Below are 20,526 nucleotides of genomic sequence, written 5' to 3'. Positions count from 1 at the left end.
GCTGTAGAGTCCAACCTCGAGCCTTCCAGCGATTCAGCTGTTAGTCGAACCTCGAGCCTTCCAGCAATTCAGCTGTAGAGTCCAACCTCGAGCCTTCCAGCGATTCAGCTGTAGAGTCCAACCTCGAGCCTCCCAGGAATTCAGCTGTAGAGTCGAACCTCTTTTTGACTGTTGTGAATGTGAGATCAGTTAGATGCTGCCTTGTTGGGGAAACTTTGCAAATAACCACATAACTCAACGTATAAAATAATCATTTAATGACAGTCAGAACCATAAAGAATCAAAACGTACATGCGTCCCTTGACTGCAGGCAGACTAGATGGTCCTACAGCACAGTCATGATAGAGCAGTTCCCTGTGCGTTGCTCGACTAACATTATGACCTGACAGGACTGCGTCCCCCCCCCCCAAACAAGATGGCAGTAACAGAAATAAAGTAGTTCATCTTGTACACAGGGTTAAATACTCCGATTTTAAGGCCAACTACGACAGCTGCTACTATTTACACGGTCGTTCATATTGCGTTCCGCACAGTTTGTGTGTGGCGGGGGTAGACCAAACCACCGTCAGCAAATAGTTTCTCACTTTTAACATTTGTCGTATGTATTATGGCGTTACGTAACGGGCTGTCAGCGTGCATGAGGGTCTGGGACAGGAATGTGACCTCAGTTCGCATGTTTTTTTGTCCTCAAGTCTAGTCATCCAAACCACGCTGGAATACCGTTCCCAGTGAGGGGATTCTTCGTCCCGTACAGCTCTTGGCTCAGCCATGTTGAAACCAGTGACACGTTAGAAAAATAAAACAACAATAGCCCTCTCCATTTAACAGCGTACCTCGTGTGTGACATTGTTCCTTAACTCCCATTTTTATACCGGTTTTGTGTGGAATTTCCCAAAAATGAGGTTTCCCAATTTATGGGTGAACGGACTGCATTTTATGTGCCGCTCTTCCCGTCTACTGACCACTCAAGGCGCTTTACTGCGCACGCGCTGACGGCGGAGGCTGCCATGCAAGGCGCCAACCTGCCCATCAGGAGCAGCTAAGGGTTCAGTGTCTTGCTCGAGGACACTTCGACACGCTCTCCGCTGGAGCCGGGGATCGAACCGGCGACCTTCCGATTACTAGACGACCCGCTCTACCTCCTGAGCCATGCCGCCCCAAATATACATGGATACATATGTAAACTACTAATAAGACCCGTTAGTCCCTAGCTAACGGGTCTGACCCTTTAGCCCAGTGTTTCTCAACCCAGTCCTCAAGGACCCCCTATCCTGCAGATTTTCATTGTCACCCTGCATAGGTAGCCCTGCTTGTACTTACTCGACCAATCATCTCGCAGCACTTAATTATGCAAGGTGTGCAACATCTGACAAATGTCATTGCTGATTGGTTGAATAACTACAAACAGGTACCTATTCAGGGTTGTAAAGAAAATATGCAGGATAGGGGGTCCTTAAGGACTGGGTTGAGAAACACTGCGTTTAGCCGAGCGGTTAGTGACGTCGCCTTGTGGTGCAATACACCCCGTATCGAATCCCGCACCGGGCAAGAAAATAACCGGTTACACACATATATATGAATAGCCAGGTAATATTGTTTCCGCGTGTTAAAAAACTGTTACATAGGTGAAGAAGAAACCGTTTCCATGGATGTTCAGGCCCGCAAACAAAACCTGAAGTCAACCCTTTCATCGCTACACGGACAGTTACTGAAAAACTTCACAGTCGTGAAATCTTCCTTGGTCAGTTCAATTATGGTAAGTACTGTTTGTTGTTAACACCGAGTTGGTTATACAGGGCAACTAAAACTACTGACAAAGTGCCAGCTTTGTGAAACAGCAGAAATGTTCAAGAACAGCTGCATCCTGACTTTTAACCACCGATAAGAGATCTCAGATCTTTAGTCAAACGTCCCACAGCGCCGTTACTACACCGGGTAGCGTGTAAACACGCAGCGGCCACGTGGTCGCTGTACAGGCGGCGAGCCAGGAGTCACCAGACCACCCATCAGCCTGCACGCCACAGTGAGCGTCACAGCAGGTGGTGACCTTTTACCGGAAGTGACGGATGCGGGTGGAATGTCGCCGTACCGCAAACAACCAGACGCCCCCGAGCAATGGAAAAACAGATTGGACAAAATAAAACAGTCTCATCCGGGTCCTATGTTTACACCATCCCCCCCCTCCATGTGTTGTTGAAGCCACAACCCTGGGAAGAGGAAGGCCGCTTTGTCAGTCGTTCAGTGGGATCCGGTGGAGCGAAGGGGAAAACACGGTACCACTGAACTCGTCGAACCGTTCAACGGTAGATTTGTCACCAGCAGGGGGCACCAGCGGCTTTATGGTCAGAGAGACGAGGTTATCATGGACCATAACGGCAGAGTCACTGCACCCAATCAAAAAGTTGGGACGTTTGAAACCAAAAAGTGGCAAAGTTCCTAACGACGCTCGGTACTCTCGTGCCCTTAAGCAAGGCACTAAAACCTCAAACTATTGCCAGCGGGCAACGGCCGTCGTTCTAAGACCGGGGCCGTCTGAGGGCAATTCGTGGGAGTGTGTCGTTATGTAATGATGATAACACTTAAGTATGGGGAACCTAGTCACCATTAATTAGGTGCTCATTAGCATGCAAATTAGCAACATATTGGCTCTTCATTGGTAATTATTACGTACTCATTAATGCCTTATTCTGCATGGCCTTATTATACCACCAGTAAGCCATTAACTATGAGTTTTCCCTCTATAACCTCAGAAGTATTGCTTATTAGTAGTACCATCTCAATATGCTTTGCTTAGTATGGCCTTTATAAGGTGGTAGTACCACAAGAAGAGTTATTCTGCCTTACTAGCACTTAATGAATATGGTCTGTTCTTACATAATAACACACAACACTACAAGTGTTCATAGTGTTACATTACTCTAAATTAAGTTTCTGTTGCTTAGAATATGTTCCCCATACTAAAGTGACATCTTCATCATTACTAATTCACTACTAATTAAGTGTTATTACTTAGAGTATGTTCCCCATACTAAAGTGACATCCTGATCATTACTAATTCACCAGTAATTAAGTTTTTGTTACTTAGAATATGTTCCCCATACTTAAGTGACATCTTGATCATTACTAATTCACTACTAATTAAGGTTTTGTTACTTAGAATATGTTCCCCACACTAAAGTGACATCTTGATCCTTACTAATTCACCAGTAATTAAGTTTTTGTTACTTAGAATATGTTCCCCATACTAAAGTGACATCTTGATCATTACTAATTCACTAGTAATTAAGGTTTTGTTACTTAGAATATGTTCCCCACACTAAAGTGACATCTTGATCCTTACTAATTCACCAGTAATTAAGTTTTTGTTACTTAGAATATGTTCCCCATACTTAAGTGACATCTTGATCATTACTAATTCACCAGTAATTAAGTTGTTGTTACTTAGAATATGTTCCCCATACTTAAGTGACATCTTGATCATTACTAATTCACTACTAATTAAGTTTTTGTTACTTAGAATATGTTCCCCATACTAAAGTGACATCCTGATCATTACCAATTCACTACTAATTAAGTTTTTGTTACTTAGAATATGTTCCCCATACTCAAGTGACATCCTGATCATTACTAATTCACCAGTAATTAAGTTGTTGTTACTTAGAATATGTTCCCCATACTAAAGTGACATCCTGATCATTACTAATTCACCAGTAATTAAGTTGTTGTTACTTAGAATATGTTCCCCATACTAAAGTGTTACCGTAACAATGTATCGCTTAGAGACAGCACGTGTGCTCAGTCAACTCATAAAGGAAACAAAAGTAACACTCGTTTGTTCTCGCGACTGGAGAAGCGTCTGAAGAATCCAACCCAAACCCGCCGTGCGGTAACTAATCTAAGGAAAAGGTTAAAAAGAGCCACGCGCTATTCAAGCTACACGCCCTAAAACACTTGTGCTCCGTATAAAAACTAAACAAAATCCAAATCCTGAAGGCCCGTTACGTTTCAAATCTCAGCTGAGCAAAACTCTGACGGTTTTTCCCTCCGTTAGAGGCCCGAATCCTTAAATTATAAATGCAAAAATACGTCATCTATTTGGTAAAAAAAAACAAAAAAAAACCGGAAGTTCAAACCTGAACCATGGACCGCTGTGAATAATGCCCTATAAAAACATCTACACACCTAAACACAGTCAAGAAGAAGAAGAAGAAAAACAACAACGGAAATAAATCATCGCCGTAAAAACGTCTAACAAAAATAAATACGTCGTTGGAGCCGCGGCGTGGCACGTGACAGGGGGCGTGTCACGCCCGATAGCGACACGCGTCATTCAGCCAGCAGCGACAGACGGAGCTTTTCTATCCGGATCAGTTTTCCCTTATTCACGTTTCAGATAAAGCCTCTCGCCAGCCCGGTTGGTCACCGTGAAGCAGTGGGTATCACTCAGATCCCCGTTAGCCCATCCGCTTCATCAGCAGCACCCCCCCACCCCCACCCCCACCCCCACCCCCAACTCTGGCATGCAGCTACGTCACTGTGACTCACTTAACAGCGCTTTACAGATGCACGTGAACGGTGTATGTGTAGTGGTGGTGTGTCAGTGTGTGTGTGTGTGTGTGGGTGGGGGGAGGGTATTGAAGGGTTAAGCAACAGATTGGTCACACTGTCCCGGGGGGGGGAGGGGAGGGGAGGAGGGAGGGGGGGGTTGGTGGTTCAGACAGCGTCAGCATATGATGTGTAGCGCACACGTGCAAAGTCTAGACCAGGGCTCGTAAGAGGAAGGACAGGGCCGCTCCGATGGAAAGACCCAGGGCCAAGAAGAAGGTCATCAAGGCTCCCGCCGTCTCCGCATCCTTGGGCTCCACCAACCTAATGAGACAGCGATAGTAGAGAGGTGGTGTTATATGGGGGGGATTAGCACATATAATATCTGGCGATGGAGCAGAGTTGTATCCCCCCCCTCCCTTTTTCGTCCCAACTGAATACTTGGCCAACTACCCCGCTCTTCCGAGCCGTCCCGGTCGCTGCTCCGCCCCCTCTGCCGATCCGGGGAGGGCTGCGGACTACCACGTGCCTCCTCCCATACACGTGGAGTCGCCGGCCGCTTCTTTTCCCCCGACAGTGAGGAGTTTCACCGGAGGGGACGTAGCGGGTGGGAGGATCCCGCTGTTCCCCCCTCTCTCCTGAACGGGCAGTCGGGCACCCTGACCGACCAGAGGAGGCGCCAGTGCAGCGATCAGGACACATACCCACATCCGGCTTCCCCACCCGCCGACACGGCCAATTGTGTCTGTAGGGACGCCCGACTAAGCCGGAGGTAACACGGGGATTCGAACCGGCGAGCTCTGTTTTGGTAGGCAACGGAATCGACCGCTACGCCACCCGGACGCCCAGAGTTGTATTTTTTGTGCCGTTGTCACCGGAGATGCGGAGGAAGCGATGCGGGCTGCTACTCACTGCGGCGCGTAAGACATGGAGAGGCAGACGAAGTAGCCGCTGGAGATGGAGAAGAGCATCATGATGACCGTGAAGGCGGCGTCGTGCGGGAAGTAGACAGGCAGGAAGTAGCGCTTCTGCACGTTGCACAGCATCAGCAGAGGGATGAACACCACCCTGGAGACCACCAGCGCCGGGAACAGCTTGGACTCCTTCGCGGGCTGCAGAGGAACGGGAGAGATTTGTGTGACTTCTGTGCCAGTTTGTGTGTGTGTGTGCTAGAAAGCAACACACCGATATAGCGGCAAATTAGTGTTTTTCTCCCCAATTGTACCCGGCCAATTACCCCACTCTCCGAGCCGCCCCGGTCGCTGCCCCACCCCCCTCTGCTGATCCGGGGAAGGGCTGCAGACTACCACGTGCCTCCTCCCATACATGTGGAGTCGCCGGCCGCTTCTTTTCACCGGACAGTGAGGAGTTTCACCAGGGGGACGTAGCACGTGGGAGGATCACGCTATCCCCCCCCCCAAACAGGCACCCGAGCGACCAGAGGAGGCGCTATTGCAGTGACCAGGACACGTACCCACATCCGGCTTCCCACCCGCAGACACGGCCAGTTGTGTCTGTTACAGACAAACGACCAAGCCGGAGGCAACACGGGGATTCGAACAGGTGATCCCCGTGTTGGTAGGCAACGGAACAGACCGCCACGCCACCCGGACGCCCCCACTATAGGGGCAAATTAACTAGCGGGGATCAGCAAAATGCGAACTATTCACATGGCGCGTGACATTCTCTTATTATTAAAGTGCACCATTTTTATCCAACTTGCGACTCCGTTCCCAGTTCTTCTCAGAAAGCGATCGTGTCTGGCCCGTCACGCACTTAGTTTCCCCACGCCAAGCGGTTGAAGAAGCTGTGGCCTAACTGCCGTCTCCATGACGCAGTTTAAAAAATACATACAGTTGAGCTCTGACGTGTTTTACTGCATCTACTACAACTACTACTACTAGTACTACTACTTTCTGCTGCTCCTGTTAGGGGGCGCCACAGCGGATCACATCCTACTGTCTCTGTGATGCTGCAGATGAGCTCTGACGTGTTTTACTGCATCTACTACTACTACTACTAGTACTTTCTGCTGCTCCAGTTAGGGGGCGCCACAGCGGATCACATCCTACTGTCTCTGTGATGCTGCAGATGAGCTCTGACGTGTTTTACTGCATCTACTACTACTACTACTAGTACTTTCTGCTGCTCCAGTTAGGGGGCGCCACAGCGGATCACATCCTACTGTCTCTGTGATGCTGCAGATGAGCTCTGACGTGTTTTACTGCATCTACTACTACTACTACTAGTACTTTCTGCTGCTCCAGTTAGGGGGCGCCACAGCGGATCACATCCTACTGTATCTGTGATGCTGCAGATGAGCTCTGACGTGTTTTACTGCATCTACTACTACTACTACTACTACTAGTACTTTCTGCTGCTCCAGTTAGGGGGCGCCACAGCGGATCACATCCTACTGTCTCTGTGATGCTGCAGATGAGCTCTGACGTGTTTTACTGCATCTACTACTACTACTACTGGTACTTTCTGCTGCTCCAGTTAGGGGGCGCCACAGCGGATCACATCCTACTGTGTCTGTGATGCTGCAGATGAGCTCTGATGTGTTTTACTGCATCTACCACTACTACTACTAGTACTTTCTGCTGCTCCAGTTAGGGGGCGCCACAGCGGATCACATCCTACTGTGTCTGTGATGCTGCAGATGAGCTCTGACGTGTTTTACTGCATCTACTACTACTACTACTACTACTAGTACTTTCTGCTGCTCCAGTTAGGGGGCGCCACAGCGGATCACATCCTACTGTCTCTGTGATGCTGCAGATGAGCTCTGACGTGTTTTACTGCATCTACTACTACTACTACTACTAGTACTGTCTGCTGCTCCAGTTAGGGGGCGCCACAGCGGATCACATCCTACTGTCTCTGTGATGCTGCAGATGAGCTCTGACGTGTTTTACTGCATCTACTACTACTACTACTAGTACTACCTGCTGCTCCAGTTAGGGGGCGCCACAGCGGATCACATCCTACTGTCTCTGTGATGCTGCAGATGAGCTCTGACGTGTTTTACTGCATCTACTACTACTACTACTACTAGTACTTTCTGCTGCTCCTGTTGGGGGGCGCCACAGCGGATCACATCCTACTGTCTCTGTGATGCTGCAGATGAGCTCTGACGTGTTTTACTGCATCTACTACTACTACTACTAGTACTTTCTGCTGCTCCAGTTAGGGGGCGCCACAGCGGATCACATCCTACTGTCTCTGTGATGCTGCAGATGAGCTCTGACGTGTTTTACTGCATCTACTACTACTACTACTAGTACTTTCTGCTGCTCCTGTTAGGGGGCGCCACAGCGGATCACATCCTACTGTCTCTGTGATGCTGCAGATGAGCTCTGACGTGTTTTACTGCATCTACTACTACTACTACTAGTACTTTCTGCTGCTCCTGTTAGGGGGCGCCACAGCGGATCACATCCTACGGTCTCTGTGATGCTGCAGATGAGCTCTGACGTGTTTTACTGCATCTACTACTACTACTACTACTGCTACTACTTTCTGCTGCTCCTGTTAGGGGGCGCCACAGCGGATCACATCCTACTGTCTCTGTGATGCTGCAGATGAGCTCTGACGTGTTTTACTGCATCTACTACTACTACTACTAGTACTTTCTGCTGCTCCAGTTAGGGGGCGCCACAGCGGATCACATCCTACTGTATCTGTGATGCTGCAGATGAGCTCTGACGTGTTTTACTGCATCTACTACTACTACTACTAGTACTTTCTGCTGCTCCTGTTAGGGGGCGCCACAGCGGATCACATCCTACGGTCTCTGTGATGCTGCAGATGAGCTCTGACGTGTTTTACTGCATCTACTACTACTACTACTAGTACTTTCTGCTGCTCCTGTTAGGGGGCGCCACAGCGGATCACATCCTACTGTATCTGTGATGCTGCAGATGAGCTCTGACGTGTTTTACTGCATCTACTACTACTACTACTAGTACTTTCTGCTGCTCCTGTTAGGGGGCGCCACAGCGGATCACATCCTACTGTCTCTGTGATGCTGCAGATGAGCTCTGACGTGTTTTACTGCATCTACCACTACTACTACTAGTACTTTCTGCTGCTCCTGTTAGGGGGCGCCACAGCGGATCACATCCTACTGTCTCTGTGATGCTGCAGATGAGCTCTGACGTGTTTTACTGCATCTACTACTACTACTACTAGTACTTTCTGCTGCTCCAGTTAGGGGGCGCCACAGCGGATCACATCCTACTGTGTCTGTGATGCTGCAGATGAGCTCTGACGTGTTTTACTGCATCTACTACTACTACTACTACTAGTACTTTCTGCTGCTCCAGTTAGGGGGCGCCACAGCGGATCACATCCTACTGTCTCTGTGATGCTGCAGATGAGCTCTGACGTGTTTTACTGCATCTACTACTACTACTACTAGTACTTTCTGCTGCTCCAGTTAGGGGGCGCCACAGCGGATCACATCCTACTGTATCTGTGATGCTGCAGATGAGCTCTGACGTGTTTTACTGCATCTACTACTACTACTACTACTACTACTACTAGTACTTTCTGCTGCTCCTGTTAGGGGGCGCCACAGCGGATCACATCCTACTGTCTCTGTGATGCTGCAGATGAGCTCTGACGTGTTTTACTGCATCTACTACTACTACTACTAGTACTTTCTGCTGCTCCTGTTAGGGGGCGCCACAGCGGATCACATCCTACTGTGTCTGTGATGCTGCAGATGAGCTCTGACGTGTTTTACTGCATCTACTACTACTACTACTAGTACTACTACTTTCTGCTGCTCCTGTTAGGGGGCGCCACAGCGGATCACATCCTACTGTCTCTGTGATGCTGCAGATGAGCTCTGACGTGTTTTACTGCATCTACTACTACTACTACTAGTACTTTCTGCTGCTCCTGTTAGGGGGCGCCACAGCGGATCACATCCTACTGTCTCTGTGATGCTGCAGATGAGCTCTGACGTGTTTTACTGCATCTACTACTACTACTACTAGTACTTTCTGCTGCTCCAGTTAGGGGGCGCCACAGCAGATCACATCCTACGGTCTCTGTGATGCTGCAGATGAGCTCTGACGTGTTTTACTGCATCTACTACTACTACTACTACTACTACCTGCTGCTCCTGTTAGGGGGCGCCACAGCGGATCACATCCTACTGTGTCTGTGATGCTGCAGATGAGCTCTGACGTGTTTTACTGCATCTACTACTACTACTACTACTACTAGTACTTTCTGCTGCTCCAGTTAGGGGGCGCCACAGCGGATCACATCCTACGGTCTCTGTGATGCTGCAGATGAGCTCTGACGTGTTTTACTGCATCTACTACTACTACTACTACTACTACTACTAGTACTTTCTGCTGCTCCTGTTAGGGGGCGCCACAGCGGATCACATCCTACTGTCTCTGTGATGCTGCAGATGAGCTCTGACGTGTTTTACTGCATCTACTACTACTACTACTACTAGTACTTTCTGCTGCTCCTGTTAGGGGGCGCCACAGCGGATCACATCCTACTGTCTCTGTGATGCTGCAGATGAGCTCTGATGTGTTTTACTGCATCTACTACTACTACTACTAGTACTTTCTGCTGCTCCAGTTAGGGGGCGCCACAGCGGATCACATCCTACTGTCTCTGTGATGCTGCAGATGAGCTCTGACGTGTTTTACTGCATCTACTACTACTACTACTAGTACTTTCTGCTGCTCCTGTTAGGGGGCGCCACAGCGGATCACATCCTACTGTCTCTGTGATGCTGCAGATGAGCTCTGACGTGTTTTACTGCATCTACTACTACTACTACTAGTACTTTCTGCTGCTCCTGTTAGGGGGCGCCACAGCGGATCACATCCTACTGTCTCTGTGATGCTGCAGATGAGCTCTGACGTGTTTTACTGCATCTACTACTACTACTACTAGTACTTTCTGCTGCTCCTGTTAGGGGGCGCCACAGCGGATCACATCCTACTGTCTCTGTGATGCTGCAGATGAGCTCTGACGTGTTTTACTGCATCTACTACTACTACTACTAGTACTTTCTGCTGCTCCAGTTAGGGGGCGCCACAGCGGATCACATCCTACTGTCTCTGTGATGCTGCAGATGAGCTCTGACGTGTTTTACTGCATCTACTACTACTACTACTAGTACTTTCTGCTGCTCCAGTTAGGGGGCGCCACAGCGGATCACATCCTACGGTCTCTGTGATGCTGCAGATGAGCTCTGACGTGTTTTACTGCATCTACTACTACTACTACTAGTACTTTCTGCTGCTCCTGTTAGGGGGCGCCACAGCGGATCACATCCTACTGTCTCTGTGATGCTGCAGATGAGCTCTGACGTGTTTTACTGCATCTACTACTACTACTACTAGTACTTTCTGCTGCTCCTGTTAGGGGGCGCCACAGCGGATCACATCCTACGGTCTCTGTGATGCTGCAGATGAGCTCTGACGTGTTTTACTGCATCTACTACTACTACTACTACTACTAGTACTTTCTGCTGCTCCAGTTAGGGGGCGCCACAGCGGATCACATCCTACTGTCTCTGTGATGCTGCAGATGAGCTCTGACGTGTTTTACTGCATCTACTACTACTACTACTGGTACTTTCTGCTGCTCCAGTTAGGGGGCGCCACAGCGGATCACATCCTACTGTCTGTGATGCTGCAGATGAGCTCTGATGTGTTTTACTGCATCTACCACTACTACTACTAGTACTTTCTGCTGCTCCAGTTAGGGGGCGCCACAGCGGATCACATCCTACTGTGTCTGTGATGCTGCAGATGAGCTCTGATGTGTTTTACTGCATCTACCACTACTACTACTAGTACTTTCTGCTGCTCCAGTTAGGGGGCGCCACAGCGGATCACATCCTACTGTGTCTGTGATGCTGCAGATGAGCTCTGACGTGTTTTACTGCATCTACTACTACTACTACTAGTACTTTCTGCTGCTCCAGTTAGGGGGCGCCACAGCGGATCACATCCTACTGTCTCTGTGATGCTGCAGATGAGCTCTGACGTGTTTTACTGCATCTACTACTACTACTACTAGTACTTTCTGCTGCTCCAGTTAGGGGGCGCCACAGCGGATCACATCCTACTGTCTCTGTGATGCTGCAGATGAGCTCTGACGTGTTTTACTGCATCTACTACTACTACTACTACTAGTACTTTCTGCTGCTCCTGTTAGGGGGCGCCACAGCGGATCACATCCTACTGTCCCTGTGATGCTGCAGATGAGCTCTGCACCACGGTTTCCTCCAGCATCTGACCGAACAGGGTGGAGGACTGATACACGGCTGAGATACTGGCTCGGGATGTAACCTGGCTCTTATCTCCGCTTCACAACACCTAGCGCTGATCAGATTCTCATCCGAAGCAGATTGTTGCTATGGCAGCATCTTTTTTTCCCCTCACCGGAGAACAGTGAGGAGCCCTCGGCCTCCGGTAATGCTGCGGCCTGGGCAGAGAAGTCACGGGCACATCGGCAAACACGCAACCCGAGTATTTCTTACCGCCACGCCAGAAAATGTCCTTGCAATCAACCCGACTGACGGCGAGTGAGAGCGAGGACAGAAAGGAGAACTAAGGGGAGAACAGAGAAACGAGAGGCAGCAGACATTGAAGACGGGCTGTTATGCAGGGATGCTGGTGTGGAGGCGCTGGAGCCTCGGTGCGTGGGAGCTGGGTCTTTGTTCCCTCGGGCCTGACAAAAGAACGCAGCAAAAAATGCGGCGCGAGCTCCCCAGAGAGCAACAACGACAGCATCTCGAGCAGTACAATCGTACCATTATCCCTCCCAGCCCAAGCTCTGCCTCCATTACTGCTGTTGCGACGGGGGATGGACAGGGCGGCGACGTCCACCAGCCGTGCCAAATTCAACCCCCAGTCGTTCCCCCGCCATCATTTCCAGTCCTGGTTTCTCAAAGGGGCTTTCATTTATATTATATATTCTGCTCCTCATTTGTTGAGTACTTTATATATATATATATATAAAATGCTGAGATACTTTATTGATCCCCGTGGGGAAGCTAGGAGCAGTAGGCAGCCGCCATGCAGCGCCCGGGGAGGTCTCGCCACGCCTCGGTCAGGAGTATTAACTCTAACGTGCATGTCTTTCTGATGGTGGGAGAAACTAGAGCACCCGGAGAAATGGGGAGAACATGCAAACTCCACACAGAGGATGACCTGGGATGACCCCCCCCCCCCCAAGGTTGGACTACCCCGGGGTTCGAACCCAGAACCTTCTTGCTGTGAGGCGACAGCGCTAACCACTGCGCCACCGTGCTACATATCAGTACTTTGCACAGTATCTTGCTACGTTCATCGAGTCTTACTTGCATGTAGTTTACCAGAGGTGCAGGGACATTTTCTAGGGAAGGGAGATAAGATGGGGCGGCTGCCCAAATGAACCCGGGACCAAACTGTGGCCACCACGGTCACAACCCAGACTTTCAGACACTCACCCAGCGCAGCCAGGTGGTAACGGTCCGGCCCAGCCAGTCGTGAATGTTGAAAATCAAGAAACAGCACACCGAAATGAAGTAGCGCTCTGAGGAGAAAGAATAGGAAGAGTACAAGGGAAGAGGAAGGAGAGAAAGGGGTTATTTCAACATGTTACGCCACCATACAACAGAACACGTACAAAGCCCAATTCCAATGAAGTCGGGACGTTGTGTAAAAGGTGACTAAAAACAGAATACAATGATTTGCAAAGCCTTTTCCACCTGTATTCAGTTAAATACACTACAAAGACAAGATATTTAATGTTCAAACTGATAAACTTTATTGTTTTTTTTGCAAATATTCCCTCATTTTGAATTTGATGCCTGCAACACGTTCCAAAGAAGCTGGGGCAGGGGCATGTTCACCCCTGTGTTACACCACCTTTCCTTTTAACAACACTCAATAAGCGTTTAATTGGGAACTGAGGACACGAATTGTTGAAGCTTCGTAGGTGGAATTCTTTCCCATTCTTGCTTGATGTACGACTTCAGTTGCTCAACAGTCCGGGGTCTCCGTTGCTGTATTTTGCACTTCATAATGCGCCACACATGTCCAATGGGAGACAGGTCTGGACTGCAGGCAGGCCAGTCCAGTACCCGCACTCTTTTACTACGAAGCCCCGCTGGTGTAACACCTGCAGAATGTGGCTTGGCATTGTCTTGCTGAAATAAGCAGGGACGTCCCTGAAAAAGACGTCGCTTGGATGGCAGCATATGTTGCTCCAAAACCTGTATGTACCTTTCAGCATTAATGCTGCCTTCACAGATGTGCAGGTTACCCATGATGCCATGGGCACTAACACCCCCCATACCATCACAGATGCTGGCTTTTGGACTTTGCTCTGATAACAATCTGGACGGTCCTTTTCCTCTTTAGCCCGGAGGACACGACGTCCATGATTTCCAAAAACAATGTGAGATGTGGACTCGTCAGACCACAGCCCACTTGTCCACTTTGCGTCAGTCCATCTCAGATGAGCTCGGCCCAGAGAAGCAGGTGGTGTTTCTGGGTGGTGTTGATATCTGGCTTTGGCTTTGCATGGTGGAGGTTTAACTTGCACTTGTAGATGTAGCGACCAACTGTGTTAACTGACGATGGTTTTCCCAAGTGCTCCTGAGCCCACGTGGTCATATCCTTTACAGAATGATGTCGGTTTTTAATGCAGTGCCGCCTGAGGGGTCGAAGGTCATGGGCATTCACTGTTGGTTTTCGGCCTCGCCGCTTATGTGCAGAGATTTCTCCGGATTCTCTGAATCTTGTGATGATATTATGGACTGGAGATGATGAAATCCCTAAATTCCTTGCAGTTGTACGTTGAGAAACATTGTTCTTAAACTGTTGGACTATTTGCTCACGTAGTTGTTCACAAAGTGGTGACCCTCGCCCCATCCTCGACTGAGCCTTTCGGGGATGCTCCTTTTTTACCCAATCATGACACTCCCCTGTTTCCAGTTAACCTGTTCACCTGTGGAATGTTCCAGACAGGTGTTTTTTGAGCATTCCTCAACTTTCCCAGTCTTTTGTTGCCCCTGTCCCAGCTTCTTTGGAAAGTGTTGCAGGCATCAAATTCAAAATGAGTGAATATTTGCAAAAGACAATAAAGTTTATCAGTTTGAACATTAAATATCTTGTCTTTGTAGTGTATTCACCTGAATGTAGGTCGAAAGGGATTTGCAAATCATTGCATTCTGTTTTTATTCACGTTTTACACAACGTCCCAACTTCGTTGGAATTGGGGTTTGCACTTACTGCTACTTCCAGGTAAGGCCTGCTGAAGTTGCATTTGGCATACATATATACTTAGCACAAAAAGTAAGGAAATGTGTGTTTGGTAGATGATTTCTTTGTTGTAACAATGCGTCCTGGCAATAAATCTTATACCGTTGGAAAGCCTGTTAATTCCCCTTTTAAATGGCGCCACATTTGTGAGGAACATGCATTTGTGGGATGAGCAGCAGAGCTGAGTATGTGGGTTACGCCCGTGAAAAATTTGCCAAATCTTCTCTGCCGATGCCAAACAGCTTATTTTGCTGTTGCTATTGACTCTTGTGTTGAGCTTCTGGTACCCCAGGTGCTGACAATCAGCTGCCTGATATAAGACTTATTGGTAACACTTTAGTATGGGGAATGTAGTCACCATTAATTAGGTGCTTATTAGCATGCAAATTAGCAACATATTGGCTCTTAATTGGTCATTATTACGTACTCGTTAATGCCTTATTCTGCATGGCCTTATTATACAACCAGTAAGCCATTAACTATGAGTTTTCCCTCTATAACCTCAGAAGTATTGCTTATTAGTAGTACCATCTCAATATGCTTTGCTTAGTATGGCCTTTATAAGGTGGTAGTACCACAAGAAGAGTTATTCTCCCTTACTAACACTTAATGAATATGCTCTGTTCTTACATAACAAAACTACAAGTGTTCATAGTGTTAAATTACTCTAAATGAAGTTTCTGTTGCTTAGAATATGTTCCCCATACTAAAGTGACATCTTGATCATTACTAATTCACTAGTAATTAAGTTTTTGTTACTTAGAATATGTTCCCCATACTAAAGTGACATCTTGATCATTACTAATTCACTAGTAATTAAGTTTTTGTTACTTAGAATATGTTCCCCATACTAAAGTGACATCTTGATCATTACTAATTCACTAGTAATTAAGTTTTTTATGTTCCCCATACTAAAGTGTTACCGACTTATTGCCAAGAAGCATTGTTACAACAAAGAAATAATCTACCAAACACAAATTTCCTTACTTTTTCTGCTAAGTTTAGTTACATGTAGTCACCGAATGCTGTTTCAGTGGGAGTCTTGAAAGCACCGGGAAAAATCAAAGAAGTGGCTGGAGAAAGGATGCGGTCATACCCCAATTCCCCGGGTACGATGTTTTGACGTCCACAGTGACAGCGGGGAAGACTGACAGAGTTACTGTGAACACAAAGGTCACGCAGAACGCCATCACCCAGATCTTGAAGACGACAGGGAGAGAGAGAAGAGGGTGTTACCAAAATGTGAGTTTTAGAGTCGAGCGATGCCGGGAGCAACCGACAACCGTTCACAAAAGTGTTAGGGTTAGGGTTGCCTACCTTCCCGAAGACCTGTTTGACCGAGGCCTTTTCCTGTCCGGCCCCAGGCTGGTCGAGGCACAGGAAGGCCTGCTGGGCCTTGTCTGAACCGGAGCCAACCTCCTTCTCTTCTGCGCCGCTGCTCTTGGCACCCCCGTTGGACACCAAGCCATTGGCATGGCCGTTAAGTTTGCCATTCTCAACTGTGCCGGACTCTAGGATTGAAAATAGCCCCGGTAAACGATGTTTAAACAGCTGGATTCAGACACTTACAAACAATAACAGAGAACACTGCTGCCGTTGAATGCATATGTGACTGATTTTTTTTTTTTAAAGGTGGCTTTAAGCTAGGTTGTGACAGCTAATGGCATCTCACTGGTCGCGTCGAGCTTGGTTTAACATTCATGCAGTACGACTGTGCTCCTGAGAGAGACTGGCTGGAGGCCAAGTGGGCAGTCTGCTCTCATGACAGAGCCCATCGTTGCCCGGGGGGGCTGTCGAGACACTGATTGGATAACACTGAGTAAACTGTCCTAATAAGATAATGTCCTATTGAATTGGTTTAACTCAGCATGACTACCAGAGGAGCCCACACTCAGCAGACTGCAGACCAGCCATATGCATCTCCCCTGCCCGGTGTTCAAACCACCCCCTTTTCCCACCTACCGGGAGAAGGGAAGTACACGCACGCACGGGACAGGAAAACCAGTATTTTTCCTGCCATTGTAAGACTCCTGCGCCGCACCCAGGTCGACTGAACAGAAAGTGTGGAAAAAAAAACTTAAGTACGCAGCGCTCGAGCTAAAAAATCTACCTAATAAAGACGCTTTGTCCATCAGTCTGTGGATACACAGCCGCCTCCTTGGTGGACCCTCGCACGAAAGCGACAAAGTCTGACACGAAACAACAAATCGGGCCATCATGATTTCAAAGCCCTTATTAAGAGACGTCCTATGTGCTCAACCACCGCAGTTTTCATGATGTGAAATGAATCGAGGTGAACGGCTGCTCTGCCGACTGACTTACACCCGTAAAGTACTGTGAGAAAACATAGCTCAGCCACAAGATGGCCGCTGACGACACTGAGCTGCGACTGGATTCATCCTACTCTTGAAATTGTATTTTTTATAGCAAGAGTTTTAACATTGCAGACCATGGCACTTCTTTCTTCCGTGTGGTGGCGAGGCGAATAAGACGAATTATTTTGGGTTCCTCCGGTTCTACTGTGCTGAGATCAGCAGCGGATGACTTGCTGGCTTGTGAAATACGGTCCACTTCTCGTTCACTTTCAAGACTCATAACTGAACGCATAATGCTTTGACTCAACCGTGGATGTGAGTCGCGCATGCGCACGACAACGGCACGAAAACATAGCTCGGCCGCGGGCAACGTCTTACTGCAGCCCCCCGAGAGGATTTCCAGCTGTGCCTGTGGTTATTCCTACTCTTGAAGTTGTGGTTCTACAGCGGAGTTTTAACGCTGGAGACTACGGCACGTCCGCGTGGCGGCGAGTTGTGCTCGCTGACGGTGGACTCGGATCAGGCAGCGATGGAGAGCAGTGTCGGTCGAGCGAGCTAGAGAGTGAATGGAGCGAGAACTAACATTTTTCAAAGGTTTTGAATCGCCGCAACCACAAGAGGCTCTTCCCCATACGCTCATAACTGTGCACAAAGCATGTTAGGCTGGTAGGTCCAGTAGTTTACCAGATTAGCCGCAGACATACACATACACACACACACACAAGCGAACAAACATATAATCCCCTCCAGGCTACCTGGTGGAAATGAGAGAAAGCTGTAGACTCAGTTGATTCTTCTTCTTCTTCTTTTAGCTTATTTCCTGTTTCTCTGGGGTCGCCACAGCGGATTTTATAGTTTCTATCGGTACCCTGTACAACAACTCAATGGCGGTCATTGTTAACCTGGGCCTTGACTGATCCGGTAGTGAGCCCGGACCGATCCGGTATGGTCTTGTCAATCCGCGTAAGGATTTGGCAAGATTTTACGTCGGACGCCCTTCCTGACACACCCACTAACCCAGGGGTCCCCAATTACTTTTCATAGCGGGCCACTTTTAGGGCCACTTTTAAAACCACGGGCCACTCAACCTCCAGCAGCATGTTGTTCGTTAGTTTGTTTTGGTGTCGATACGTTGCAGGTGTTATAATTTAAACAGAGATTTTTCGATATATTACTAGTCTTACTTTTACTAAGAAATTAATTTGGTTTTTTTTTGGTAGCGAAATTAAAAAAAAATCTTCCTTCTGGCATTTCTCCAAAAATTCTCGCGGACCATAAATCAACCCGTCACGGGCCGGACGTGGCCCGCGGGCCGCCTATTGGGGACCCCTGCACTAACCCTATGGACGGCGGCACAGGTAGAGCGCTGGATGCCACTCCGGTATTCATGAACTTGTGCCCATACTTGTCACAACCGCAGTCTCAGATGATTGATGGACACAAAATATTACCATACCAATGTCACCTGTCACTCAAAGTAAAATGCTGAAGGGTTGACGTGACACGGTGGGCTGATCTGGAGGCGGGCGATGTTAGCGAGCACACAGGCGCTTTGCTGTGAAGTTTTCCTGCAAAACTAATATTGGTCTTGAGAACCCACCTTTCAAAAGCCCGTCCGTAGTGTCGGCTTCATACTGCTTGCTTCTGTCCAGGTAGAACTGGGCAAACTTCTGTGTGGACACCCCCAAAACCAAATTCAAAGTTATAATACAGCCCACTCACACTGTGAAGGTTGTGAAAGGGTAAAAAGCAATGTTGTTAGGCTGATTTCTCTGCTGGCATCCCGGAGACTGGATATGAGACCCAGGGGGTAAATTCCATAGAACTGGAACAAGGCCAGCTCTCACAGAAGCACTGAACACAACCGCAGTCTTGTGTTTTTCTTTTCTTTTTATCTGCCTCATACGGCGGATAAAAAAAAGCCTGACGGGGGAGAAATTCTGAATCTGCTGATGTTTTTTTTGCTTTCTGACCGCCCTCAAAATCCATTATCGGGTACGGTAACGGTTTAGAGAAGGAAGTGACAGAGTTGCCGTACCGTGGTAGGGTGTACTTCAGGCCACGGGAGAGCGGGCGTGGCACACCTCAACACGGTGGATTGGGTGGAAGAGGTGGTGGGGTGGGGGTGGGGGTGGGGGTTAATGCTGTCATAAGGAGAAGAGGTGACTGACCAGGCGGGGTAGAAGCAGATAGCTGAAGAGCGTGAGAAGAGTCCCGAAACACGGCGTTATGAAGTAACCCAGTGCTGCCGACTCAGATTCTGCATCACCTGACAAACACAAACACACACACACACACACACACAGAGAGAGCAGATAAATGAAGATGTTGACGAGAGAAAAACATTCAGGGTAACGACATTTGATAAGAATTTCACATTTTTCTGCCTTGAGTAGAGACGGGCTGAGGTGTACGGGCTGCGTAGGTGGTGTCACACCAATCTGACTTGTGAGTCATCCCATTTGAATGGATTTGGTTACCAGGCAACCGAGGTGTTTTGGCCCTGTGGCCTTGGCGGGGGGTGGTTTTTGTGCGTCTCTCTTACTGGCTATGGCTAGCAGCATGGCGATGGCAGCAAACGTCCCGGCGAGGCCCTGGCCGCTCATGAAGATGGCGCTGTACCTCTGAGGCAACATACCGACCAGGCCAAACAGACTGCCCTGCAGCACGGCGCCAAATGCTACAGGGGGAGAGGAGGGGAATGAGGCTTCATCTAGTCACAACACATCTCATCTTTTGTCTTAGTTCAACACACACACACACACACAGAGTCAGCATGAACATACAGTTGATGAACCAGATGGTGGCCATGGTGACGGAGAAGAAGCGGTCCTCCTCCATGGGCACTTTGACCAGGATGGCGGTGAGGATGAAGAGGAGCAGGATGAACACCAGGCTGCCCGCGATGCGCACAGCCCCCGATATCCTAAGACGGATGCAGGAACAGGTTCGCATTAGTGACACCACCCCTGGCCACACCCGCCGCTTCTTGAAGAGTGGCTTGTCGACAATCCTACGTCTGCAAATTTTGCTGACCTAACTAGAGCACAATTTATATGTCCGGTCATCTTGGCGCGAACCCGGACGGTTACCCTCCACTGGCCACACTTGATACCACTTCGACCCCGCCCAATTTACTACACACGTAATCACTAAATGTCAGGGCCAATCAAATCTGTTCCTTTTAGCAGACAAAACAATTACCCCACCCACTCTTCCGAGCCGTCCCGGTCGCTGCTCCACCCCCTCTGCCGATCCGGGCAGGGCTGCAGACTACCACATGCCTCCTCCCATACACGTGGAGTCGCCAGCCGCTCCTTTTCACCTGACAGTGAGGAGTTTCACCGGGGGGATGTAGCACGTGGGAG

At 48.6% G+C, this 20,526-nt stretch overlaps 2 protein-coding genes across 3 annotated transcripts in view; both read right to left on the bottom strand.

Annotated features, from left to right (window-relative positions):
• Positions 1-20,526, bottom strand: part of rela (v-rel avian reticuloendotheliosis viral oncogene homolog A) — a 238,703-nt gene that overhangs the window by 51,387 nt on the left and 166,790 nt on the right. The window lies entirely within an intron of this gene.
• LOC130130775 (equilibrative nucleoside transporter 2-like) overlaps positions 254-20,526 on the bottom strand; it is a 331,770-nt gene continuing 311,497 nt past the window's right edge. For both annotated transcript variants that reach the window (XM_056300592.1, XM_056300591.1), the window contains 9 exons: positions 19,945-20,084; positions 19,704-19,838; positions 19,330-19,427; positions 18,759-18,828; positions 16,161-16,354; positions 15,940-16,042; positions 13,025-13,110; positions 5,458-5,657; positions 254-4,869 (listed from right to left, as the gene is read on the bottom strand). In XM_056300592.1, coding sequence (XP_056156567.1) covers positions 4,758-4,869; positions 5,458-5,657; positions 13,025-13,110; positions 15,940-16,042; positions 16,161-16,354; positions 18,759-18,828; positions 19,330-19,427; positions 19,704-19,838; positions 19,945-20,084 — 1,138 coding nt within the window. In that variant the 3' untranslated portion in view covers positions 254-4,757. The remainder of the gene's footprint in view (positions 4,870-5,457; positions 5,658-13,024; positions 13,111-15,939; positions 16,043-16,160; positions 16,355-18,758; positions 18,829-19,329; positions 19,428-19,703; positions 19,839-19,944; positions 20,085-20,526) is intronic.

This window comes from Lampris incognitus, chromosome 20, assembly GCF_029633865.1.
Source record: "Lampris incognitus isolate fLamInc1 chromosome 20, fLamInc1.hap2, whole genome shotgun sequence".
Lineage (NCBI taxonomy): Eukaryota > Metazoa > Chordata > Actinopteri > Lampriformes > Lampridae > Lampris > Lampris incognitus.
The sequence above is the reverse complement of the archived record's forward strand: the minus strand, read 5'-3'. Positions and strand labels throughout refer to the sequence as shown.